Here is a 25,085-nt window from a genome sequence, read left to right on the forward strand (position 1 = left end):
AGTACAATAGTTTGCATCTATTAACCCCAAATTCCCAGTCCAGCCCACTCCCTCCCCCTCCTCACCTCCCCCTTGGCAACCACAAGTCTATTCTCCAAGTCCATGATTTTCTTTTCTGTGGAAAGTCTCATTTGTGCTGTGTATTAGATACCAGATAAAATATGAGTGATATCATATGGTATTTGTCTTTCTCTTTCTGACTTATTTCACTCAGTATGAGATCTCTAGTTCCATTCATGTTCCTGTAAATGGCATTATTTCGTTCTTTTTTATGGCTGAGTAGTATTCCATTGTGTACACACACATATATATATATACACATACATACACACACACACACATATATACACATACATATATATATATATATATATATATATATATATATATATACCACATCTTCATAATCCAATCCTCTGTCAATGGACATTTGGATTGTTTCCATGTCTTTGCTATTGTGAATAGAGCTGCAATGAACATGCGGGTGCATGTGTCTTTTTAAAGCAAAGTTTTGTCCAGATATATGCTCAAGAGTGGGATTGCTGGGTCATATGGTAGTTCTATGTACCATTCTCTTAAGGTACCTCCATACTGTTTTCCATAGTGGTTATACCAGCTTACATTCCCACCAACAGTGCAGGAGGGTTCACTTTTCTCCACACCGCCTCTAGCATTTGTTATTTGTGGACTTATTAATGATGGCCATTCTGACTGGCGTGAGGTGGTATCTCATGGTAGTTTTGATTTGCATTTCTCTAATAATCAGTGATGTTGAGCATTTTTTCATGTGCTGGTTGGCCATCTGTACATCTTCTTTGGAGAAATGTCTCTTCAGGTCTTTTGCCCATTTTTCCATGGGGTTGTTGGCTTTTTTGCTGTTGAGTTGTAAATGCTGTTTGTATATTTTAAAGATTAAGCCCTTGTCAGTTGCATCATTTGACACTATTTTCTCCTATTCTTTAAGTTGTCTTTTTGTTTTCTTTTTGGTTTCCTTTACTATGCAAAAGCTTGTCAGTTTGATTAGGTCCCATGGGTTTATTTTTGCTCTAATTTCTATTGCTTTGGGAGACTGACCTGAGAAAACATTTGTAAGGTTGATATCAGAGAATGTTTTGCCTATGTTCTCTTCTAGGAGTTTGATGGTGTCATATTTAGGTCTTTCGGCCATTTTGAGTTTGTTTTTGTGCATGGTGTGAGGGTGTGTTCTAATTTCATTGATTTGCATGCTCCTGTCCAGTTTTACCTCTTCTCTTTTAATTTGGATACCTTTTATTTCTTTTGTTTATCTGATTGCTGTGGCTAGGACTTCCAATACTCTGTAGAATAACAGTGGTGAGAGTGGGCATCCTTGTCTTATTCCAGATTTTAGTGGGAAGGCTTTCAGCTTTTCTCCATTGAGTATTATATTTGCTGAGGGTTTGTCATAAATGGCTTTTGTTATGTTAAATTATGTTCCCTCTATACCCACTTTGGTAAGAGTTTTTATCATGAATGGATGTTGGACTTTGTCAAATGCTTTTTCTGCAACTATTGAGATAATCATGTGGTTTTTGATTTTTCTTTTGTTAATGTGTGTATGATGTTGATCGATTTGCATATGTTGAACCATCCTTGTGAACCTGAGCTGAATCCTACCTGGTCATGGTGTATGATCTTTTTGATATGTTGTTGGATTCGGTTGGCTAAAACTTTGTTGAGAATTTTTGCGTCTATATTCATCAAAGATATTGGCCTATAATTTTCTTTTTTGGTGGTATCTTTGTCTGGCTTTGGTATTAGGGGGAGTGGATATTTATAGGCAACTTAATAAAGGCATGTTAGGATAAGAGATCTGAGTTAGGTAAAACACTAGTTAATGTCCTATAGGGTAATAAATTGTAATTTATGGGATTATCTTGTCTGCTAGAGAGAGGTTATTTGCATTTCTATTGAGTAAAAAGTTACTTGAAGTTTACATGTAACTTCATTAAATCTGAGAATTTTAATCACTAGTAATCATCAGTGAAACAAAGTACATTCCACTTTGTCTTGGACAGACCTTTGCTCCCCCATGTAACATTGAAAGAAGATACTATCCACGTTTTTGCCCTATATCCAAGTTTTAGATAATTTTTCTTTTTTTTCTTTTTTTCGTTTTTGATTTGTTGGCCATACTTGTGACATGCAGAAGTTCCAGGGCCAAGGAATGAACCTGCACCACAGCAGTGACAACACTAGATTCTTAAACTACTGTGCCACCAGGGAACTCCTAGATAATTTTTCCTAATAGCTCCTTGAGTTTAGGAACAGCATTTTTCATTTTATATGCCCCACCCCCCACCCCAGCACAGCATCATCTTTGGCGCATAATATGCCCAGTGGTGCTTCCTGAATAAGGCTTTTTTTTTTTTTTGCCTGTTCCTGTGGCATGTAGAAGTAAGTTCCCCGGCCAGGGACTGAACCTTTGCTACAGCAGTGACAACACTGGATCCTTAACCTGCTGCACCACAGGGGAACTCCTGAAGGATGCTTCTTTGTCAGTGAGAGGAAGCTTTTCTATTTTGCCAACTGACATCCGTCATGTTTGTCCCTATTATTAATCACCCATTCTTATTCATCATTTTATGATTTTCTTTTCTAAAAATACTTTACATAACAAGGATATTCTTATTTCTTTTTCATCAGGTCAGCCCAAGCCAGAGGTTACTTGGTATAAGAATGGTCGAACCATAGATAACTGTGGTATTGTCTCCAGTTATGAATTCTTCGAGAATCAATATATTCATGTATTACATCTCTCTTGGTAAGTGGATGTGTCTCTGTGGACTGTGTCCCAAGATCCCTGTGTTCTGCCATGTGCTGGGTCCTATGAGGTAAGGCCAAAAGATTGTCTCATGTTTGCTTTTTGAGTCCTAATGTCAGATGCTGTTGGCAGTCATCAGCCCGGGCATTCTGCAGCGACTCTGCTGAGCTCTGCCTGGTCACTCATCACACACCTGTAATTTGCCACCATTGATGGAATTATACCTTTATCTGGAATTGTACCCAGGGTGGCCCAGCCATTTTCATTCATTAAATGGGTTTTTTATTTCATCTTATTCTCCCTGGAAAGTTAAGAGGTATGATAGGATTTCAGCAGCCATCCAGTGTTTCTTTTGTAAGAATGGAAGGAAGGGTAAGTGGCCCACCCTGATCCTACAGCAAGTTGGTGATGGAGTTGAGGGTGGAAACCATACCTTCTGGCTTTATTAGAGGAAGTAGCATGGACCAGTAGAGTCTCTTCTCATTCTTTTTCGTTCCCCCAAGAACTATCTATTCAGATGAAATCAGGAAGTTCCGTCTGCGAAGTAGAGAAAATGAGAACTACTCTGATTGAAACTGGGTGGGAAGTCTGTGCTCTCCAGTGCTACTGAATTGGTCTTTATGTCCCTATGGTGGCTCTGAGGGTACTGAAGTCTGTAGAGCATGGTATGAGAATGACTGGTGGGCATGGTTGTGTGTCAATAGCCTTGGACTCGAGAATAACAAAGACTTGGGTTTGCATTTTAGCTCTGCCATTTTCTGGCTGGGTGACCTTGGCTAGTTAGTTAACCTCTCCAAAATTCAATTTTTGCACCCAGGAGTTCCCATCATAGTGCAGCGGAAATGAAACTGACTAGGAACCAGGAGGGTGCGGGTTCGATCCCTGGCCTTGCTCAGTGGGTTAAGGATCTGGCATTGCCGTGAGCTGTGGTGTAGGTCGCAGACGCAACTTGGCTCTGGCATTGCTGTGGCTCTGGCATTGCTGTGGCTGTGGCATAGGCCAGCAGCTACAGCTCCGATTGGATCCCTAGCCTGAGAACCTCCACATGCCGTGGGTGCAACCCTAAAAAGAGACAAAAAGACCAAAAAAAAAAAAAGAAATAAAAAAGTAAAAATTTCTTTACCCATAAAAAGAGTGGCTGAGTGAATTAAATGACTTAATGATTGTAAAAGCCTTGCTATATAGTAGTTGCTCAATAAAAGCTCCCTTCTCATCTATGCTTTTGTTTTAAAGTAAGGTCAGAGGTCATTTTATTGTGGTCGAAATGCTTCACTCAACTGGCCTACAGCCTAACTAACCTGATATTCAAGACATCCATTTTTTTCATTCACTAATTTTATTTTATTTTATTTTTTTCTTTTTGTTTTTGTTTTGTTTTTTGTTTTATTTTTTTTGTCTTTTTGCTATTTCTTGGGCCGCTCCTGCGGCATACGGAGGTTCCCAGGCTGGGGGTGGAATTGGAGCTGTAGCCGCCGGCCTACACCACAGCCACGGCCACGCAGGATCCGAGCCGCATCTGCAACCTACACCACAGCTCAAGGCAATGCCGGATCGTCAACCCACTGAGCAAGGCCAGGGACCGAACCCACAATCTCATGGTTCCTAGTCGGATTCATTAACCACTGTGCCACGACGGGAACTCCTTCTGGTTTTGTTTTTTTGTTGTTTTTTTTCATTAATTAATTTAAAAATGATACTCATCAAGCAGCTACTACACAGCAGGCATGTTGCTTAATGCCAGGGTAAAGGTGAACAGTGCAAATATTATCTACACCCTCATAAAACCTCAAGTCCACCAAGGAAGACAAGTGGTGAATAAGTCACGCCATTCTTCCTATCATGCTTTCAATATACGGGGAGGCAGCCCAGCTGCCATGGCTGCCCCAAGCCATGGATTGGACTTCCTGCCTCTTCATTCCAATTTTGCCAAGGCCTTCCCCACTCTTCTTTACCCCACTGAGCTTAGAATCTACCTGTACGGCCCACAGGCAATTCTCTTCTCCTCACACCGACCTCCCTTTGGGTGCTTATTTACTGATCAGGATTGGTGATTGTTCAAGTAGGCTGTGGGCCTCCTAGAGGCAGGAATCCTCTCTATTTCACACTAATACATCATCTATCCACCTATCTGTCTATCAAATGTCATAGATATATGATGTTGATTATATATATATTACATATATATGTTATATATATATGATGTTGTGGTTGTTGGTGTGCTTAGATCAGCATTGGAAAAATTTTTCTATAAAGGCCAAATAGTAAATAATTTTGGCTTTGAAGGCCAGATGGTCTCTGTCACAACTACTCAAATCTGCTGTCATAGTGCAAAAGCAGCCATAGATCCCGCCCCCCAAAAAAGCAAAAACCATGGCTGTGTTCCAATAAAACTTTATTTATAGAAGCAATTAGGGGCCAGATTTGACCCATGGACCATGGTTTGCCAACTGCTGGTCTAGATGGTAAGATCCTTGAGGATCCACGTGCTGTATTTCTTTGTTTTCTACTCCTGTCTTTGTCCCTCTGAGCACTCAATACATGTTTCTTGATTGATGAGTTTGGGTCTCACACTAAGCTAAACTATCATGATACTCACTTTTTTAGCCAGAAGAGAAGCTTCTTGTGTATTCTTTTACTGATGGAATACCATTTGAGGACCAAGATCTGCCATTGTTATTTGCTGTTTATACAGGACCAGGAATATAGACAAAACATTTGTAGGTTATTAAGGAAGTTAAGGGGTGGCCATGGTGAAGCCCAGGGGCAGGTGGGAAAGTTAAAATGGGAGAAACAGGGAACTATATCCAATCACTTGTGATGGAACATGATGGAAGATTATATGAGAAAAAGAATGTATGTGTATATACATATATACATACACACATGTGCATATATACGTATATAACTGGGTCACTTTGCTATACAGCACAAATTGACAGACCATTGTAAATCAACTATATTAAATTTAAAAAAAAAAGCAAAATGGGAGAGACACTCACAGGGAAGAGAAACTTAGGAAGGGAGCTAGTGCTGTGAAAGGGCAGGGGGTCCTCATTTTCTGCTCTGAAGTCCAGCAGGCAGGGGGTTATTGTAAAAATTAAAGCTGTAAAGTGGCAGAATACACTCTTTCCAAGTTTCGGGCCTGCCATTTTGAAAAGTAGCCCACCTCCTGGGAAAATTATTCAGTCCTCAGGCAATGAAGAGTGGCAGGGCAATATAATACCAGATATGGCTGCATTTCTTTCTGCTTAGCAGTAAATATGTTGGGTATTAATAATCTTTAAAAGTTCTGGCTTTGTATACTGTTAGTTCTGAGCTGTAGCTGCCCACTAGCATCACCTGGGGAGCTTTCAAAACCACTAATGCTTGGCCTTCACCCTTGACAAAGGTCAATCCCAAGCCCAGGTGATTGCAATGTGCGGTCCAAGATGCAAAATGCGTTACATCCTAAAACATTCATCTGCAAAGTAGTTTGTCTTCTACCCGCATATTAAGTGCTGCTCAGGAAATGGGTGGTATTTTGTGCAACCGCCTTCCAAAGATTGAAAGTTAGTTGTTTGTTACAGTATCTGTCTTGAATTTTCTTGCCGTCATCAAGGCACCATAAACCACCAGATTAGCCCTAGCTCCCCAAAGAACTTTACTTAACCTACCTGTACTTCGTCTTTCAGTCATTAAGTCTGAGTTCTTAGATATTTGAGAGCTTCTGTTTCTGTGTTTCCCAAGGGCTTTTTCTGGTTTAATAAATCTGATCTGCAGTTCTGCTTTGGGGCCCAGAGCCTGCTGCTTTCTTTGTTTTTGTTTTTGTTTTTGTCTTTTTGCCTTTTCTAGGACCGCTTCCTGCCGTATATGGAGATTCCTAGGCTAGGGGTCTCCACCGGCCTACGCCACAGCCACAGCAACACGGGATCCAAGTTGTATCTGTGACCTACACCACAGCTCATGGCAACGCTGGATCCTTAACCCACTGAGCAAGGCCAGGGATCGAACACGCAACCTTATGGTTCCTAGTCGGATTCGTTAACCACTGCCCCACGATGGGAACTCCCCCAGAGCCTGCTGCCTTCTTTATCCACATTCCGATCCTCCCTCTGCCCTCAACTCCCCTCCCCTGTTCCTCCTTCATTCTCCTCCTCAGGCCACTCTGTTCTTGTAAAAGTGTCTCTTGGGCAAGTGAGGCTACTTGGAGAGGTGGCTCAGTGTCATTTGTGATCTTTACATGAGCACGGGTCAAGTGTGCTTGGCAGACAAAAGATGTGGAAAGCCAAGAAATCATTCCCAGGGAGAAACATCAATAATAATAGTATAGTTTGCACTGTAGCATGAAGACAATTTTTTTTTCCCCAAAAGACGTAGGGGTTGGGAGGAGGGGAGGAAAATGCAAATAGATGTTTTCTGCCTCATAGAGCAAGTTGTAAGGACATGAATACAAACGGGGAACTGTGGTCTCTTATGAACACTATTTAAAGATGGGCAGCAAAGCAACTGATACAAATCTGTTCAGGGGAGCTTCTGTTGTGGCTCAGCAGGTTAAGAATCCGACTAATATCCATGAAGATGTGAGTTCGATCCCTGGCCTTGCTCAGTGGGTTAAGGATCTGGTGTTACCATGAGCTATGGTATAGGTCGCAGATACGGCTCATATCTGGTTGATGCAGCTTGGATCTGGTGTGGCTGTGGTATAGGTTGGAAGCTGCAGCTCTGATTCGACCACTAACCTGGGAACTTCCATATGCTGTGGGTGCAGCTCAAAAAAGACAAAAAAAAAAAAATTCTGTCCAGGAACCCACACCTAGAGAGGAACAAGGAGGCCTCTTTATGGTCACAGTCATATCCAGCAGTGCTCAGAGGGAGCCCAGGTTACAAGTGATTCATGGGTGGGGGGAGGTGACCAGCTCAGGAGTACCTGGGTTAGAGGGATGGAGAAGCAGCCCCTCTTGTCTCTTGTCAGCTCAGCCCTAGCAATGGCAGACCATGCAGAGGGCCCTGTGCGACAAGGGCCAGGACAACTGCGCAGTTACCACAGGCCAATCTGCTCATGTGTGTATGGGTTGAATAGGGTCCCTCCCAAAGTTCATGTTCACCTGGGACCACAGATTGTGACCTTATTGCATGATAAGGGTCTTTGCAGATATATTTATTTAATTGAGGTGAGACCAGGTATTCCTGTTGGGGCTCAGTGGGTTAAAGACCTGATGTCTCTGTGAGGCTGCAGGTTTGATTCCTGGCCTCGCTCAGTGGGTTAAGGATCCGGCATGGCCGTGAGCTGCAGTGTAGTTCATAGACGTGGATCGGATCCAGCGTTGCTGTTACTGTGGTATAGCCTGGCAGGCTGAGGTCTGATTCAACTCCTGGCCTGGGGAACTTCCATATGCCTCGGGTGTGGCCCTAAAAAGAGAAAACAAAAAAACAAAAGATGAGTTCATATTTTGATTAATATAGGCCCTGACTAGGCTCCTTATAAAGGGAGAAAACAGAGACACAGACAGAGGGAGATGGCCATGTGAAGACAGGTTGAGATTAGAGTGATGCGGCTGTGAGGCAAGAAATGCCAAGGACGCCTGAAGGTGGGAAGATCAAGGGGAGAGTCTTTCTGAGGACCTCCCTTCAGAGGGAGCACGGCCCTGCTGACACCTTGATTTTGGACTTCTGGCCTCCAGAGCCATGAGGGAATAAATCTTTATTTTATGCTACTCTCTTTGTGACAGTTTGTTGTGTCAGCTTTAGGAAACTAATACGTGGTGTGTCTGAACATTCAAAGAACAAACAAACAAACAAACAAACAAAAACATGCTGCCTGCCGTTCACCTACCTCGGTGTTAGCTTTATCTGCTAATGTTGTGCTGGTTCCCAAGATACCAGCTGAGTTCATCCAGACCCCTCAGGAGACGTCTGGGGGTCCAGGGGCAAAGAGCAGTTTTTCCACCTTTGCCCCAAATTGGGTATTGATTACTCAAGATTTTGAAGGAAAAGAGTTCCTGTCATGGTGCAACGGAAACAAATCAAACTAGGAACTATGAGGTTGTGGGTTTGATCCTTGGCCTCGCTCAGTGAGTTAAGGATCTGGTGTTGCTGTGGCTGTGGTGCAGGCTGGCAGCTGCAGCTTCAATTTGACCCCTAGCCTGGGAACCTCCATATGCCATGGGTGCAGCCCTAAAAAAAAAAAGCAAAAAAAAATTTTTTTTGAAGGAAAAGAAGTCCAATATGAGGGTTTCCTGGATCACTTGTGTTTTTGCCCCCAGGGGACATCTGGCCATACGTGGAGACATTTTTGATTGTCATGACTGGGAAGGAGTGCACCTGGCATCCAGTAGATAGAGGCCACAGATGCAGGCTCCACATTGCCTGGGACCACTCCCAACAAAGAATCATCTATTCTGTAAAGCCAGTGGTGCTGAGGTTGAGAAATAGTGTCACAAACCACCACAAAACAGAGTGCCTCAAAACAGCAGCAGTTGATTATTTCTCATGACTCTGTGGGCTGGCAGGGGTTCCTTGGCTGGTGTTACCTGGTTCACACATGCTCACTTGTGAACTTGCATCTGTCTGAGGACTGGTGAGGCTGAAGTTCCAAGATGGCTTCACCAATAGATCTGGTGGTTGTAGCTGGCTATTGGCCAGGCCCCCTCAGTTCTCTTGCATGTGGACTCTTCCTCCATTTGGCTAGAACTGGCTTCCTATATGTCAGTCTCAGGGCAGCAATCCAAGAGAAGGCTGAAAGTCCTCTTTAGCTCCTTTATGACATAATTCTACCATATTCTCTGGACCAAAACAAGTCACAGGACCAGGTCGGATTCAAAAGGCATAAAGAAAGATGCCACCTTTTGATGAGTGGAGTAGAAATGTCACTTTGCAACAGGATGTACATAACTGGATGAGAGGAATTAGTGGCCACATTTTGTAACTTTTTTTTTTTTAAGGCCTGCACCCACAGTATATGGAAGTTCCCAGGCTAGGGGTCGAATTGGAGCTGCAGCTGCTGGCCTACACCACAGCCACAGCAACATGGGATCTGAGCCTCACATGAGCCATACACCACAGCTCACAGCAATGCTGTATCCTTAGGCCAGGGATCAAACCCACATCCTCATGGATGCTAGTTGGGATCATTAACTGCTGAGCCATGAAGGGAACACCCACATTTTGTAATCTAATGAACGCTTAAGAGTTCAAAAGAGGAGTTCCCGTCGTGGCGCAGTGGTTAACGAATCCGACTGGGAACCATGAGGTTTCGGGTTCGGTCCCTGCCCCTGCTCAGTGGGTTAACGATCCGGCGTTGCCGTGAGCTGTGGTGTAGGTTGCAGAAGCGGCTCAGATCCCGCGTTGCTGTGGCTCTGGCGTAGGCCGGTGGCTGCAGCTCCGATTCAACCCCTAGCCTGGGAACCTCCATATGCCGCGGTAGCGGCCCAAGAAATAGCAACAACAACAACAACAACAACAACAAAAAAGACAAAAAAAAAGAAGAGTTCAAAAGAAGCGTGATGCTTGTTAGCTCTGTGGCCTTGAGCAAGTCAGTTAAATTGAGTTAAGTTAAAATGAGTGGACTTCAAGAAATACTACAAAGCCACAGTCATCAAAACAGTGTGGCACTGGTATCAAAACAGACAGACAGACCAATGGAACAGAATAGAGAATCCGGAAATAAATCCTGACACCTATGGTCAATTAATCTTTGACAAGGGAGGCAAGAACATCAAATGGGAAAAAGAAAGTCTATTCAGCAAGCATTGCTGGGAAACCTGGACAGCTGCATGCAAAGCAATGAAACTAGAACACACCCTCACACCATGCACAAAAATAAACTCAAAATGGCTGAAAGACTTAAACATACGACAGGACACCATCAAACTCCTAGAAGAAAACAGAGGCAAAACACTCTCTGACATCAACATCATGAATATTTTCTCAGGTCAGTCTCCCAAAGCAATAGAAATTAGAGCAAAAATAAACCCATGGGACCTCATCAAACTGAAAAGCTTTTGCACAGCAAAGGAAACCCAAAAGAAAACAAAAAGACAACTTACAGAATGGGAGAAAACAGTTTCAAATGATGCAACTGACAAGGGCTTAATCTCTAGAATATATAAACAACTTATACAACCCAACAGCAAAAAAACCAACCAATCAATGGAAAAATGGGCAAAAGACCTGAATAGACATTTTACCAAAGAAGATGTACAGATGGCCAACAAACACATGAAAAAATGCTCAACATCGCTGATTATAAGAGAAATGCAAATCAAAACTACCGTGAGATATCACCTCACACCAGTCAGAATGGCCATCATTAATAAATCCACAAATAACAAGTGCTGGAGGGGCTGTGGAGAAAAGGGAACCCTCCTGCACTGTTGGTGGGAATGTAAACTGGTACAGCCACTATGGAGAACAGTTTGGAGATACCTTAGAAATCTATACATAGAACTTCCATATGACCCCGCAATCCCACTCTTGGGCATCTATCCGGACAAAACTCTACTTAAAAGAGACACGTGCACCTGCATGTTCATTGCAGCACTATTCACAATAGCCAGGACATGGAAACAACCCAAATGTCCATCGACAGATGATTGGATTAGGAAGACATGGTATATATACACAATGGAATACTACTCAGCCATCAAAAAGAATGACATAATGCCATTTGCAGCAACATGGATGGAACTAGAGAACTTCATACTGAGTGAAATGAGCCAGAAAGACAAAGACAAATACCATATGATATCACTTATAACTGGAATCTAATATCCAGCACAAATGAACATCTCAGAAAAGAAAATCATGGACTTGGAGAAGAGACTTGTGGCTGCCTGATGGGAGGGGGAGGGAGTGGGAGGGATCGGGAGCTTGGGCTTATCAGACACAACTTAGAATAGATTTACAAGGAGATCCTGCTGAATAGCATTGAGAACTTTGTCTAGATACTCATGTTGCAACAGAAGAAAGGGTGGGGGAAAAATATAATTGTAATGTATACATGTAAGGATAACCTGACCCCCTTGCTGTACAGTGGGAAAATAAATAAATAAATAAATAAATAAATAAATAAATAAATAAATAAATAAATAAATTAAAATGAGTGTTTGTGACGAGGTATTGAGGTGATTCATGAAAATGGTCAACAAAGTGTGCAAGTAAGTGCAACAAACACTAGTTGTTATTAGTAGTTACCACTCCCTGAAGGCATTGTGTTCTCCGAATTACTCTCAAAGAATCACTTTGTCCTAGCTTATAATTCCAGGTGTGTTTAGAGCCAGGATACTTTTATATGAACAGTTTTGAAAAGTGTTAGACTTGGTGGAGAATTTTCAAAGACAAGGTGGAAAAGGATATTTAACAGGAGAGCTATAACCCAGACACAGGGTTGAAGCTGTCTTTGTCATAGGTTTATACTCAAAACCCTCATTTGGATGGTTTGTAGAAGGTGGGCTCTGTGACTTTAGTGATGTCTCATGGCCAGGAAGTCGTGGGACACTGTTTTATTTCTGAAGCTACTCTGGTTTATAGCAGGCAGGGGATTGTTCATAAACAGTCGTTGTCTAAGCCAAAGATTTTGGCTCTGGAGGGACCCTCCACCTCTTTTTATACCCAGGGAGGCCCCACATTCTTTCCCAAATGTCTAAAAAACATGAGTTGTTCATTGTGAATGGGGCTGGGCAAACAAGTATAGGGCAATCAGCTAAAAATATCTCCATTCCTGGAGTCCCATGGTGGCTCAGCTGGTTAAGGATCTGGTGTTGTCACTGCTGTGGCTCAGGTTGCTGCTGTCATGAGGGTTTGATCCTTGGCCTGGGAACTTCTGCATACTGTGGGTGACGCCAAAAAACCAAAAAACAAAACAAAAAACTCCATTCCTGGAAGAAACACCTCAAGGCACACATCCTGCTAAACGTAGAAGTGTCGCCATCAACTTCACCTATGAAGGACAAGGCGATTATATCCACTATTGAAAGTAAGGATTTGAAGCAAGTTTGTCTAGATTTAAGCCCCAGATCTACTTCTCATAAGTGGTATCATCTCGGGCAAGTTGCTTAACCTCTCTGCCTCAGTTTCCTTACGTTCAAAATGCGGATAAAGATAGTACCTGCTTCATGGCATTGGTGTAGAGATTAAATGGACACATGCAAAGAATTTAGAATAATAAATAACACATAATAGTTACTTTGTACAGTTTGAGTGTGTTCCCCACACTGAACTATAATTTTGGGACTGATTAAAACTAGGACAACTTAGGAGTTCCTGTTGTGTGTGGTTCAGCGGTAATGAACCTGACTAGTATCCATGAGGACGTGGGTTCGATTCCTGGCCTCCCAAAGTGGGTTAAGGATCCGGTGTTGCCGTGAGCTGTGCTATAGGTCACAGACATGGCTCAGATCTAGCATTGCTGTGGCTGTGGCATAGGTTGGCAACTGCGGCTCTGATTCAGCCCCTAGCCTGGGAGTTTCCATGTGCCGGGGGCTGTGGCCCTAAAAAGACAAAAGGACAGTTTAGAGGTAAGAAAAGTAGCTTAGTTTGGCAGCATTTTTCCTCTCTGCTCTTTTCCTTTTGGTGGATACAATATAATTCACATGCTTTTGTTTGTTTGGTGTTTTTTTTTTTGCTTTTTTCTAGGGCCATGCCTGCAGCATATGGAGGTTCCCAGGCTAGGGGTCTAATTGGAGCTGTAGCTGCTGGCCTACACCACAGCCACAGCAACGCAGGATCCAAGCCACACCTGTGACCTACACCACAGCTCACAGCAATGCTGGATCCTTAACCCACTGACTGAGGCCAGGGATCCAACCCACAACCTCATGGTTCCTAGTTGGATTCATTTCTGCTGCGCCATGACGGGAACTCTAGATTCACATGTTTGATCAAGGAATCATTGGGTAGAAATAAAGGTGACTGAATCTTGCTATGTCTTGGCTGAGACAGAAAAGGCACCTCATCTGAGGCTGGAAAGCATTTTGTGAACTTGGTGTTCCCGTGAGCTTAAGTAGGTGTCACAAGTCTTAAAGATGACTGATAGAGCTTTCCAGTGCCACGAGGGCCTCTGTATTCCCAGCACAGAGCCGGGACGGGCTCCTGAAGCATTCTTCCTGAATGAATTCAGCAGGTGTGCATCACCGTGGTCATTCCTCAGACCACTGCCTGCAGCATTTCTTGAATGAGTCCCAAGGGTCTAATAAGAAGTGCCCATTTGGTCCCTGGGGTGATAGGTCTGTGGCAATAATCCGCTGCCCGTCGTCACATTCCGGTTTTAACTTTGGTAGTTAAGTGTCTCAGTGGAGTGAATGACAGGGGCCACTCAGCTTTTCCTGTGTGCTCACTCATCCTTTCCTGGGGATAGGACTTGGGCCATTGCTGCCACTTGGGCCATCGCTGCCACTGTAGGGCAAATCCATGCTAATCTAGGGGCAGGTGACAGGTCAGTCCAAGAGCCCCTCCCAAGATGGTGGGACAGCCAGAGAAAGGAACACAGTCACTAGAAACTGGACACACACTGAATGTGTTGGAAAGACCATTCCATCAACACCTTCTGAGAACTTAGAGAGGACCAGTAACACAAGGGATTTTCTTGGGCCAACAGGAGTTCAGTCTTCCTTTGTAATACAGAATCAAATGCTGACATTTCTGAGGATTGAAAAGATGGTGAGTCTGGCTGATATTAGAAATCCCAGTCTTAGCCCTAGTGATCACCTGGCAGATGCCCTCTTTAAAGGTGGATATCATCGAGAAGTTATTTGACAGATAGTTAGGACAACTGGAATCGAGCCAGAGCTTGTGAGTTCCAGAAGGGTTTTTTGGTTTGGTTTGGTTTGGTTTTTTTGGTAAATATTCTTTTATTCTTTTTTAAAATTGAGATATGGTTGTTTTACAATTGTGTGTTAATTTCTGCTGTATAGCAAAGCGATTCAGTTATATATATTTAAAGATATTCTTTTCTGTTATGATTTATCATAGGATATTGAATATAGTTCCCTGTGCTATACAGTAGGACCTCGTTGTTTATCCAGTCTATATATAATAGCTTACATTTATTCCCAGCTTCCCTCTCCATCCCTCCCTCAAGCCCCTCCCTCTTTGGCCAGCATAAGTCTGTTCTCCTTTTCCCTGAATCTATTTCTGTTTCATAGATAGGTTCATTTCTGTCATATCTTAGATTCCACATGTAAGTGATATCACATGGTATTTGTCTTTTTCTTTGACTTAACTTCACTTACTATGAGAATCTCTAGTTGCATCCATGTTGCTGCAGATGCCATTATTTCATTCTTTTTTGTGTCTGAGTAGTATTTCATTATATATATACGTATATATGTGTGTGTGTGTGTGTGTATGTATATATGTATATATACACCGTATCTTCTTTATCCATTCATATGCTGATGGACATTTAGGTTGTTTCTATGTCTTGGCTATCGTGAATAGTGCTGCTCTGAACATAGGGGTACATGTGTCTTTTTGAATTACAGTTTTGTCTGGATATATGCCCAGGAATGAGTGGGCATATGGTAGTTGTATTATATGGGCCTTTTCCCTTGCTCTTCCTTCTACTAGAATAGTAGAAGATATTTCCTCACATAGCCCATGGCTAATCCACTTACTGCTTTCAGGTTTTTGCTCAAAATCACCTGATTACCAAGACCTTCTCTGACCAGCCAGTGAAAATAGCACTGCCCACCCCCAGCGTGTTCTACCTTCCTCATTCTTGCCTTTTTTTTGTGTAGTGCACAACCGGAGGTATGTGTATACATACATATACACACACATGTGCACACACATTTAATAGCTTTGCATAGGTGTACTGACATATAATGAACTCTGCACAATTTTTTTTTTTTTTTTGCTTTTTAGGGCCGCACCCATGGCATGTGCAGGTTCCCAGGCTAGGGGTCCAATAAGAGCTACAGCTGCTGACCTACAATGCCAGATCCAAGTCGAGTCAGCAACCTACACCACAGCTCACAGCAATGCAGGATCCTTAACCCATTGCCCAAGGCCAGGGATCCAACCCACAACCTCACGGTTCCTAGTCAGATTCATTTCCACTGCGTCACTATGGGAACTCCTAACTCTGCACATTTAAAGTATTCAATTTGATGGGCCTTGACACATGAACGCCCATGGAACCATCACCACCACCAGGAGAGTGAACATGCCCATCCATCCCCGCCAAAGATCCATCAACTCCCCTTTGCAAGCCTGCTTTCCTGCCCTCTCTGCCCAGCCATCCTCACATGACAATTGGTCTGCTTTGGGTCACTGAAGACCAGTTTATCTTTTCTAGGATTTTAATGTAAATGAGATCAAGGAGCATGTACTCTTTTGTATCTGGCTTCTATTCACGCCACATCATTATTTTTAGAATCATCCATGTCATTTGATGTGTCAGTGGTTCATTCCTTTCATGGATGAGCAGTATTTCTGAGTTACATGGTTTGGACTTACAGAATTTGTTACTCTGTTGATGGACACTTGGGGTGTTTCCTGCCATGCTGTATTTGTTTTTTTGTTTTGTTTTGTTTTTTGTCTTTCTGTCTTTTCTAGGGCCGCACCTGCGGCATGTGGAGGTTCCCAGGATAGGGGTCCAATCAGAGCTGTAGCCACCAGCCTATGCCAGAGCCACAGCAGCGCTGGGTCCAAGTGACATTTGTGACCTACACCACAGTTCACAGCAACGCTGGATCCTTAACCCACTGAGTGAGGCCAGGGATCAAACATGCAACCTTGTGGTTCCTAGTCAGATTCATTTCTACTCCGCCATGGCAGGAACTCCTCATGCTGTATTTTTATTTGTGCTTTTGTTTGTCATGAGTTTTCCCCAACTGGAAGTTAAGTTCCATGAGAAGAGAAACTTGTCTGATCTTTTCCCTGCTAAACCTCCAGCACCAAGTACAGTGCCCACAACAGTAACTCAATAAAGATTTGTGGGATGAATTATGCAATGCATACAGTTATATTTTTTGTTATATTCTTTTTTATTTAAAAATTTTTTTCTTTTTTCTTTTTGGCCACGCCTGTGGTATGTGGAATTTCCTGGGCCAGGGATTGAACCCAAGTCACAGCAGCAACCTGAGTTGCTGCAGTGACAATGCCAGATCTTTAACCCATTGTACCACAAGAGAACTCACGTTATGTTCTTTATATATATATACACTTTTTTTTTTTAGGGCCGCACCCATGGCATATGGAGGTTCCCAGGCTAGGGGTTGAAATGGAACTACAACTGCTGGCCTACACCACAGCCACAGCAACAATGGATCCAAGCTGCATCTGTGACCTACACTGCAGCTTAGAGCAACGCTGGATCCTTAACCCACTGAGCGAGGCCAGGGATTGAACCTGAGTCCTCATGGATAATAATCAGGTTCGTTATCCCTGAGCCACAATAGGAACTCCTAAAAAATTGTTTTAAATTAAAATTGATTTGTAATGTGCCAGTTTCTGCTGTACAGCAAAGTGACCCAGTCATTTGTGTGTGTATGTGTGTGCGCGTGTGTATATATATTCTTTTTTATATTCTTTTCCATCATGGTCTATCCCAGGAGATTGGATGTAATTCCCTGTGCTTTACGGTAGGAACTTGTTGTTTATCCAGTCTATATATATAGTAGCTTAAATCTATTCCAAACTTCCTACTCCATCCCTCCCCTAAGCCCTTCCCCCTTTGGCAACCACAAGTCAGTTCTCCTTGTCCCTGAATCTGTTTCTATTCTATAGATAGGTTCGTTTGTGTCATATCTTAGATTCCACGTGTAAGTGATATCATATGGTATTTATCTTTCTGACTTACTTCACTTAGTATGAGAATCTTTAGTTGTATCCATGTTGCTGCCAATGGCATTAATTTCACTCTTCTTAAATGGCTGAGTAGTATTCCATTGTATATATGTACCACATCTTCTTAATCCATTCATCTATTGATGTACATTTAGATTGTGTCTTTGTCTTGGCTATTGTGAGTAGTGCTTTTCTTAACATAGGGGTGCATATATCTTTCTGAATTATAGTTTTTTCCAAATGTATTCCCAGGAGTGGCATTGCTGGATCATATGATAGTTCTATTTTTAGTTTTATGAGGTACCTCCATACTATTTTCCATAGTGGTTGTACCAACTTACATTCCCACCAACAGTGTAGGAGGGTTCCCTTTGCTCCACACCCACACTAGCATATATTCTTTACTGAGTCTTTTTTTTTTTTTTGCCTTTTTAGGGCTGCCCCTGTGGCATATGGAGGTTCCCAGGCTAGGGGGTGAATCTGAGCTGAAGCCGCCGGACTACGCCACAGCCACAGCAACGTGGGATCTGAGCCACATCTGTATCCCTACACCACAGCTCACAGCAACACCGGATCCTTAAACTACTGAGTGAGGTCAGGGGTAGAACCTGCATCCTCATGGATGTTAGTCGGGTTCACTAACCGCTGATCCACAATGGGAACTCCTCTTTACTGAGTCTTGAGCTGATGGAGTTCAGGACACGCTACCTCAAAATATGGTACCCGGGCATGTGAAATATCTTAAGTTGAAGAAATATTTTTATTTTTATTTTTATTTATTTATTTATTTATTTTTGTCTTTTTGCCATTTTATTGGGCTGCTCTCGCACCATATGGAGTTCCCAGGCTAGGGGTCAAATCAGAGCTGTAGCCACCGGCCTACACCAGAGCCACAGCAACAAGGGATCCGAGCCGCGTCTGCAACCTACACCACAGCTCACGGCAACACCGGATCATTAACCCACTGAGCAAGGGCAGGGATTGAACCCGCAACCTCATGGTTCCTAGTCAGATTCGTTAACCACTGCACCACGATGGGAACTCCAAAATATTTGTAAAATGGGGGAAGTAGGAAGGTTGCTCTGACCGACCCCCTCACCTTTCTTCCTGAAACTAGCCCTAAAACTCCCGTGTGAAAGGTGCATTCCCGGTACCAGGAGGCAGGAAGGCAGTCTTATCCCCAGAGGTAAGACTGGGAGCCAAGAACTCTGTACAAACTTCGTTAAACTAACCCTTATCCTCCTGTCACTTCTTCACCATTTACTACTCACCGCCCAAACCCTTTGTGGTGTCAGTTCTTCACCAATTTATTGTTTCTGTGTCTAAAAGGTATAAAAAGCTTCCTGTTCTGGTCACTTTTTGGGGTTTTTATTCTCTTGTGAAGGCTCTTATGGACACGTACAAATTCAATAAACTTTGCATGATTTTCTCCTGTTCATCTGTCCTTGTCAGTTTAATTTTTTCTCCTCCACAGCCATTCTACAGACAGCCATCTGAACCCAGGGGACAGGATTTGACTTACTGTAGCTTCTCTCTCTTTCCCTCTTTTTTTTCTTTGCTTTTTAGGGCTGCATCTGTGTCATAGGAAAGTCTCAGGCTAGGGGTCCAATTGGAGATGGAGCTGCATCCGCGACCTACACCACAGCTCACGGCCACATAGGATCCTTAACCCACTGAGCGAGGCCAGGGATCAAACCCGCATCCTCATAGTTACTAGTTGGGTTTGTTACCGCTAAGCCACAATGGGAACTCCTTTATTGTAGCTTCTTGGTGGCTCATCTGCTGGTACTTTAGAGGCAAAGCGAAGATAGAAAATAATGTTAAAAGGTCTCCTGCAGGAGCTGGAGGCACAAGGCGACCATGTCAGCAGTTCCTGTTGCCCATTCAGCTCCAGGGAGCCTGAGTTTCTGGGCACCATGTGGCTGCCCGCCTTCTGGTCTTGTTGTTCCCCATTTCCTGGGCTGCTGCTCCAATGGGGTGGAAATTCTTCCTCCTTGTCAGCCCTGCCCAGCCTTACCCCAACGTGGAGCTGCTCCCCCAGGCACCATGCCAGTCCCCGCTTTCCTGTCTGCTGCCAGTCACCATGCCTGCCCACCCAGTGGGCACCAGGAGATGGGAGTGAGGCAGAGACACAATCAGATGACCCGGTGAAGATGACAAAGAGAGACACAGCTGGCACCAACATCCCATGACAGAATACTGTCCAAGAACAGCAATTAACTTGTAACCTGACCACAATCTCCCAGGCTGCTTTTTGAGAGAATTCTCATATCCGATTTTGCACATTCCCCCTGCTTGCACTGATCAACTAGTTTTTTGTTTTTTGTTTTAATAGTAAAACCCACTCAAAGACCCACAGAATTGCATGTGGGGACAGCTGCTGGGCATTGACTGGGAACTTGGCTCAAACGGAGCTGCAGGTCAAGTGACAGCTGAGATTTTTCTGAGAATTTAATAAATCAACGTTCACTCCTCACAGATACGGTGGCGTCAGAGAGCTGGAAGCAACTCCAAGACCTTGTCACTCAAGGTTGATTTCAGACCAGCAGCCGCTGTTAACCTCTCCTGGGACTCGTTAGAATTTCGCCAGAATCCCAGTCCCCACTCTGAGTTCGGCATTTTTAACAAGCTCCCAGGCGACTGGGGTGCATGAAGGGTCCTGCTTTATGGATTCTTCCACTCCTGTCTATATGTTATCCCTGGGGCACTCTTGAAAAATACTGATGCTCAGCGTCTGTTCCCAAGAAATGCTGATATAATTGGTCTACTTTATAGATGACTTGAGACTCAGAATGACCATGGGACCCATCCAAGTTCCTAAACTGGTTAGCAGCCAAGTTAGGATCACCCAAGAATTGTGTCCCCAGCGCCCCTGGGTCCTGTTCTATCCCTCAGTGCATCTCATTCAACCAGCACTGTCCTCCAAAACAAAATCTACTAAACACACATGCCAGGGTGTTACTCAAAAAGAAGGCATTGTGCGCAGTTCCTTTAAAAATAAGGATTCATGGAGGGCCTATTACATCCCAGGGGCTGTTTGTTTCATTTTCCAGGAGCACTGTTTTTATTTATACAGAGTCCTAACCCCTTCAAGGGTGGGTGGAGAGAGAGGGGTTCCTTTTCCATCCAAGGGCCTCTATAATGTTGGTCTGCTCTGACCAAACACATAAACAAGGGGATCATTTGATGAACTGACTACAGTGTTTAGTCTTTCTCTGCTGGAGTAACAAGGTGACGTCAATCCCTGCTTCTGTAATGATCCTGAATTTAGGATTCTTAACTGTCACTGCTCCAGCTTCTTCTTTCTAAAGGTTTGAAGTCACCTGACAGACCAGGAGCTGGGCATGCATTCGTAGTTTCCATTATCTGTTCAAATGTCCACTCAAACTTTTTCACTAGGGGTTCCTGATGGCTCAGTGGTAATGAACCCGACTAGTGTCCATGAGGATTCAATCCTTGGCCTTGCTCAGTGGGTTGGGGATCTGGCATTGCCATGAGCTGTGGTGAAGGTCACAGATGCAGCTCCGATCCCGTGTTGCTGTGGCTGTGGCGTAGGCTGGCAGCTGCAGCTCTGATTCGACCTCTAGCCTGGGAACTTCCATACGTTGCATGTGCAGCCCTAAAAAGTAAAAAAAGACCAAAAAAAACAAAAAAAACTTCTTCACTTTTTTTTTAAGGAAGCTGGTTGACTTAGTTCCTTTCACTCCTGCTGCGGTGGCTTTGAACCAGTGGTAAAAGTGGAGCAGAATCCCCAATCTCGGAATAGGGTTTCGAGGGGGAGTCACACAGTGGACAGACTAACACCACCAGTAAAGTGTCTGGTGACAGAGAGTAAGTGAGGGGCAGGAAGGGAAGTTGTGTCAGGGAGGAATGGGCTGTCTGATGAGGGGCCGGGAGCAGAGGTGTGATGGGTAGGAGTGGGAGAGGGCGTGATTATTATCCAAGAAAGAGTGTTCTCATCAGGGTGTAGATGGTGGAGAGCAAGGGCAGGAAGAAGCCCCAGGGGTGTGGGAGTGTTTAAGGTTCCTGTGGCTGGAGACGGTGGAGTGAGGGGCCAGTCGCAGGGGCCAGTCCAGAGACATTCTGGGACATTACTCGGGCTTAGTGGCCCATCCAGTGGGGCAAGTGGGGATTGTTTCCAGCTAACCCTTGAGTTGCCCCCCCACACACACACCCTTTTTTCCTTTATTTTGGCTGAGCAACTTGATGTGGGATCCCAGTTCCCAGACCAGGGATTGAATCTAGGCTGAAAGCACTGAATCCTAACCACTAGACCACTGGGGAACTCCTTTGAGTTTTCTTTTGATAAGAGGAGTCAGTCATCTGTTAACTAAGCCTGTTGTCAGTCAGGCCATGAGAGGCTTTCCTTTCTGAAATCATTTTGCCCATTCCTTGTTCAGAGAATGTCTGGTTGGTCTGCATTTGGTCCCAGAGGCTCAAAAAGCTGTCAAAAGCTCAGTACTTTTGTGCCAAACAAGAGCCAGGAAACCATTCCCCATTCACATCCAGGCTGAAATCCCTCCTCTGTCATCCCCTCCCTCCTTCACTAGGTACCGGAGCTAATGCTTTCTGAACTCTGACTGCCCGTTACCATTACCCAGGAGGCTTAAAAAACACCAGTGGTGAAGCCCTTCACCCTGCGTTGCTGGTTCACTGATTTTCTTGGTGGCTTCCAGGCACTGGAATTCACTAGACTGTTTTTGAGGGCAGTGTTAGGTTCAGAGCAAAATGGAGCAGAAAGCACAATTTCTATGTATCCACTCCTGCCCCCAATGCAGACTCTCCCTCTGTCCATATCCCCCACCAGAGTGGGACGGTTGTCGCTGATGAGTCTCCACTGATGCGTCTTTATCACCCCAAGTCCACGGTTGACACCAAGGCTCACTCTTGACATTGTACATCCTGTGGGTTTGGGAAAACGCACAATGACTTCTACCTGCCAATACAGTACCATACGGACTTGTTTCATTGCCCTAAAAATCTCCTGGCACTGGTAAGTTTTAAAAGCCCTCCACAGGTTGCTAGGGTGCTGCCAGGGCTGAGAACTACCGATTTAGTGCTTCGTGTGTGCCAGGCCCTGCTTTACCCACTTTACAGGAATTAACCCCCATCATCCTCATGTCACCCTCTGGCCTAGGTACAGTTCTTGACCCGAGCCCCTCCTGTAGCCTGTCCACTATCACACAGTGGGTGGGCAGCGTGTGAACCCAGGCAGGCTTCCCGCCAAGTCCCTTAACTATTATATGCCCTACCGAGTTGATGATCTACCTCTCTGGTCTGCTCAGAGTTGCGCTTGAGTGAAGAGAGAAAGGAGAATGTGTCCAGCAGTTGGCTCCCATGCTGTGCTCCTGAGCAGAATCTGTGCCTTCCAGAATCCCTGTCCTTCAGGGCCTTCTCCTCCCACCAGTTCATTTCTTTGCTGTCCCCTGTGCTCGACCTGCTGGTTCCAGCTCTGGTACAGTTGCCAGAAGGCACCCCCCTCCACCTCCCCATCCAGCCAAAGTCTAATCCTTCCCCCGGGCTCAGGTTGCATGCTCCTGGCTCCATTCCCTGGGATCCAGGCCACGCTGACCTCTTCCCTCCTATCCCCCAGAGCGCCCGCTGCCTCAACGGTGCCTTTTGGAATTTGATGACACTGGAGTTTGCAAATCACATAAGGCTCCCTGTTTAGTACTTGAAATTTCTATCTCTGGGCAAAACTGTTAGCTCCCCCAGGGAAGGAAAGAAGTCTTTTTTTTTTTTTTTTTTAAAGGGTTGCACCTGTGGCATATGGAGGTCCTCAGGCTAAGGGTCAAATCAGAACTGTAGCTGCTGGCCTATACCACAGCAATGTAGCATCCGAGCCGCTTCTGCGACCTACACCACAGCTCACGGCGACACCAGATCCTTAACTGAGCGAGGCCAGGAATCGAACCTGCGTCCCCATGGATACCAGTCAGATTCATTTCCTTGGATCCACGGTGGGAACTCCCAGAAACAAGTCTTATAATCATCAATTTTTTGTCTGTCTTTTAAAAGTCCCATGTGGTATATAGTTGTACATTCAACAGGACATATGGGAGAATGGGGTGTTCCTGCTTAGCCAGAGGCCTAGGAGCTTGGGAGCACTCCATCCTCAGGCTGGTACCCTGTGCAAAAGCGATGAACATCTTATAGGATGGTCTGTCTGCTCCTCCCCAAATGACCTCTCTGATCTGCTTCCCAGTGAATTGGAGCCTGAGATCCAAACACCAAAGTCTGGGATGGAAAATCTTTCAAGATCTGGGCCCTGCCCATCTCCTGATGGGTGACTCTTCCTCCTGATTTGCCTGGTTCAGCCCCACTTTCTGCCTGTGGTTTAATATAAATATTCATCATGTCCCTCCTCACTCACTATAGCGCCCTGATTCAGCAGTAAGTCATGCCTTTGTCTCACCTTTCTGCTCATGCTCGCCTCGGGGTCCACATGCAACATGGTTTGTTGTTTTCCATGAGGGCCTGGAGCTCTCTTGCCTCCTCTGACCTTTGGCTACTTCTGCCTGAAATGACAGCCCCCTCCCCAACTGCAGGCATGTACCATCTTTCCTGCCTAAACCCTACCATGTATTTCCTAGACCTGCTTCAGCTTTGAAGTTCCCAGGAAACCTTCCCTCGTGATCATGTACCCACCCCACTCCCACCTGCAAATGTCTGTAGTTGGTCTGATTTTTGTTTGTTTGTTTGTTTTTTTAGGGCCGAACCTGCAGCATATGGAAGTTCCCAGGCTAGGGGTCCAATTGAAACTGTAGCCACCGGCCACAGCCACAGCCACAGGGGATCCGAGCCACATCTGCGACCTACGCCACAGCTCATGGCAATGCCGGATCCTTAACCCACTGAGAGAGGCCAGGGATCAAACCTACAACCTCATAGTTACTGGTTGGGTTCGTTAACCACTGAGATACGACGGGAACTCCTGGTCTGATTTTTAATGGCACTTCGCACTTACTATCGTGTATTGGAGTTGCTTGTACAGACATCTCGTTTTCCTTATTGGATGGGGCCCTCGGAGGATCTTGGAATTTAACATCTTTATCTTCTCTAAGGCAGCTAATATAGTGCCTTACATGTGGGAGACATTGCTTGTAATTTTTTTAAGCTGTGTAACTTAAGACAGTCATGTCTTCTTTGGACCTCAGTTCCAACACCCGTAAAATAAATCACCTCTATATCAGTCAGGGCCTAACCAGGAAGACAAAATCCATTTATAAGCATTAAATGCAGGGTTGCACAGGTGACTGAGCCACGCTAGGGGCAGTGAGGTCCCCTGGAGGTGAGCATTGGCAGGAAGCCACCATTCCCTCTGCTTCCGAGGCAAAGTAAGGCATCGGGGCCACTTGTTCCAGGTGGGCTGTCCTGTGGGACGTGGAGCTATAGGAGCAGCAGAGTCTGCTGGAAATGCCACCTGAGGCTGGCTTCCCCTGTCTTCCCACCCTCCCATCTCCTGCTGTCTTTGGTCAAATGCAGCAGGAAGCTGGGGGTCCAGGGAGCCTGGGTGACGCAGGCTTCTGCAGGTCAG

General features: G+C 44.6%; 1 protein-coding gene and 1 long non-coding RNA gene across 8 annotated transcripts in view; one reads left to right on the forward strand and one right to left on the reverse strand.

Moving 5' to 3' along the window:
- Window positions 1-25,085, forward strand: part of ALPK2 (alpha kinase 2) — a 131,468-nt gene that overhangs the window by 14,023 nt on the left and 92,360 nt on the right. For all 4 annotated transcript variants that reach the window (XM_047767047.1, XM_047767048.1, XM_047767046.1 and 1 more), the window contains exon 3: window positions 2,665-2,782. In XM_047767047.1, the coding sequence (XP_047623003.1) occupies window positions 2,665-2,782 (118 nt within the window). The remainder of the gene's footprint in view (window positions 1-2,664; window positions 2,783-25,085) is intronic.
- The window catches only part of LOC125119706 (uncharacterized), a 42,316-nt gene that overhangs the window by 3,289 nt on the left and 13,942 nt on the right, over window positions 1-25,085 (reverse strand). For 3 of the 4 annotated variants that reach the window (XR_007133144.1, XR_007133145.1, XR_007133143.1), the window contains one exon: window positions 21,805-22,450. The exons of the other annotated variant lie outside the window; for it this stretch is intronic. This is a non-coding gene — a long non-coding RNA (uncharacterized LOC125119706). Of the gene's footprint in view, window positions 1-21,804; window positions 22,451-25,085 lie in introns of those variants that run through there. 4 annotated transcript variants of the gene reach the window in all.

Source organism: Phacochoerus africanus, chromosome 2 (assembly GCF_016906955.1).
Source record: "Phacochoerus africanus isolate WHEZ1 chromosome 2, ROS_Pafr_v1, whole genome shotgun sequence".
Taxonomy (NCBI): domain Eukaryota; kingdom Metazoa; phylum Chordata; class Mammalia; order Artiodactyla; family Suidae; genus Phacochoerus; species Phacochoerus africanus.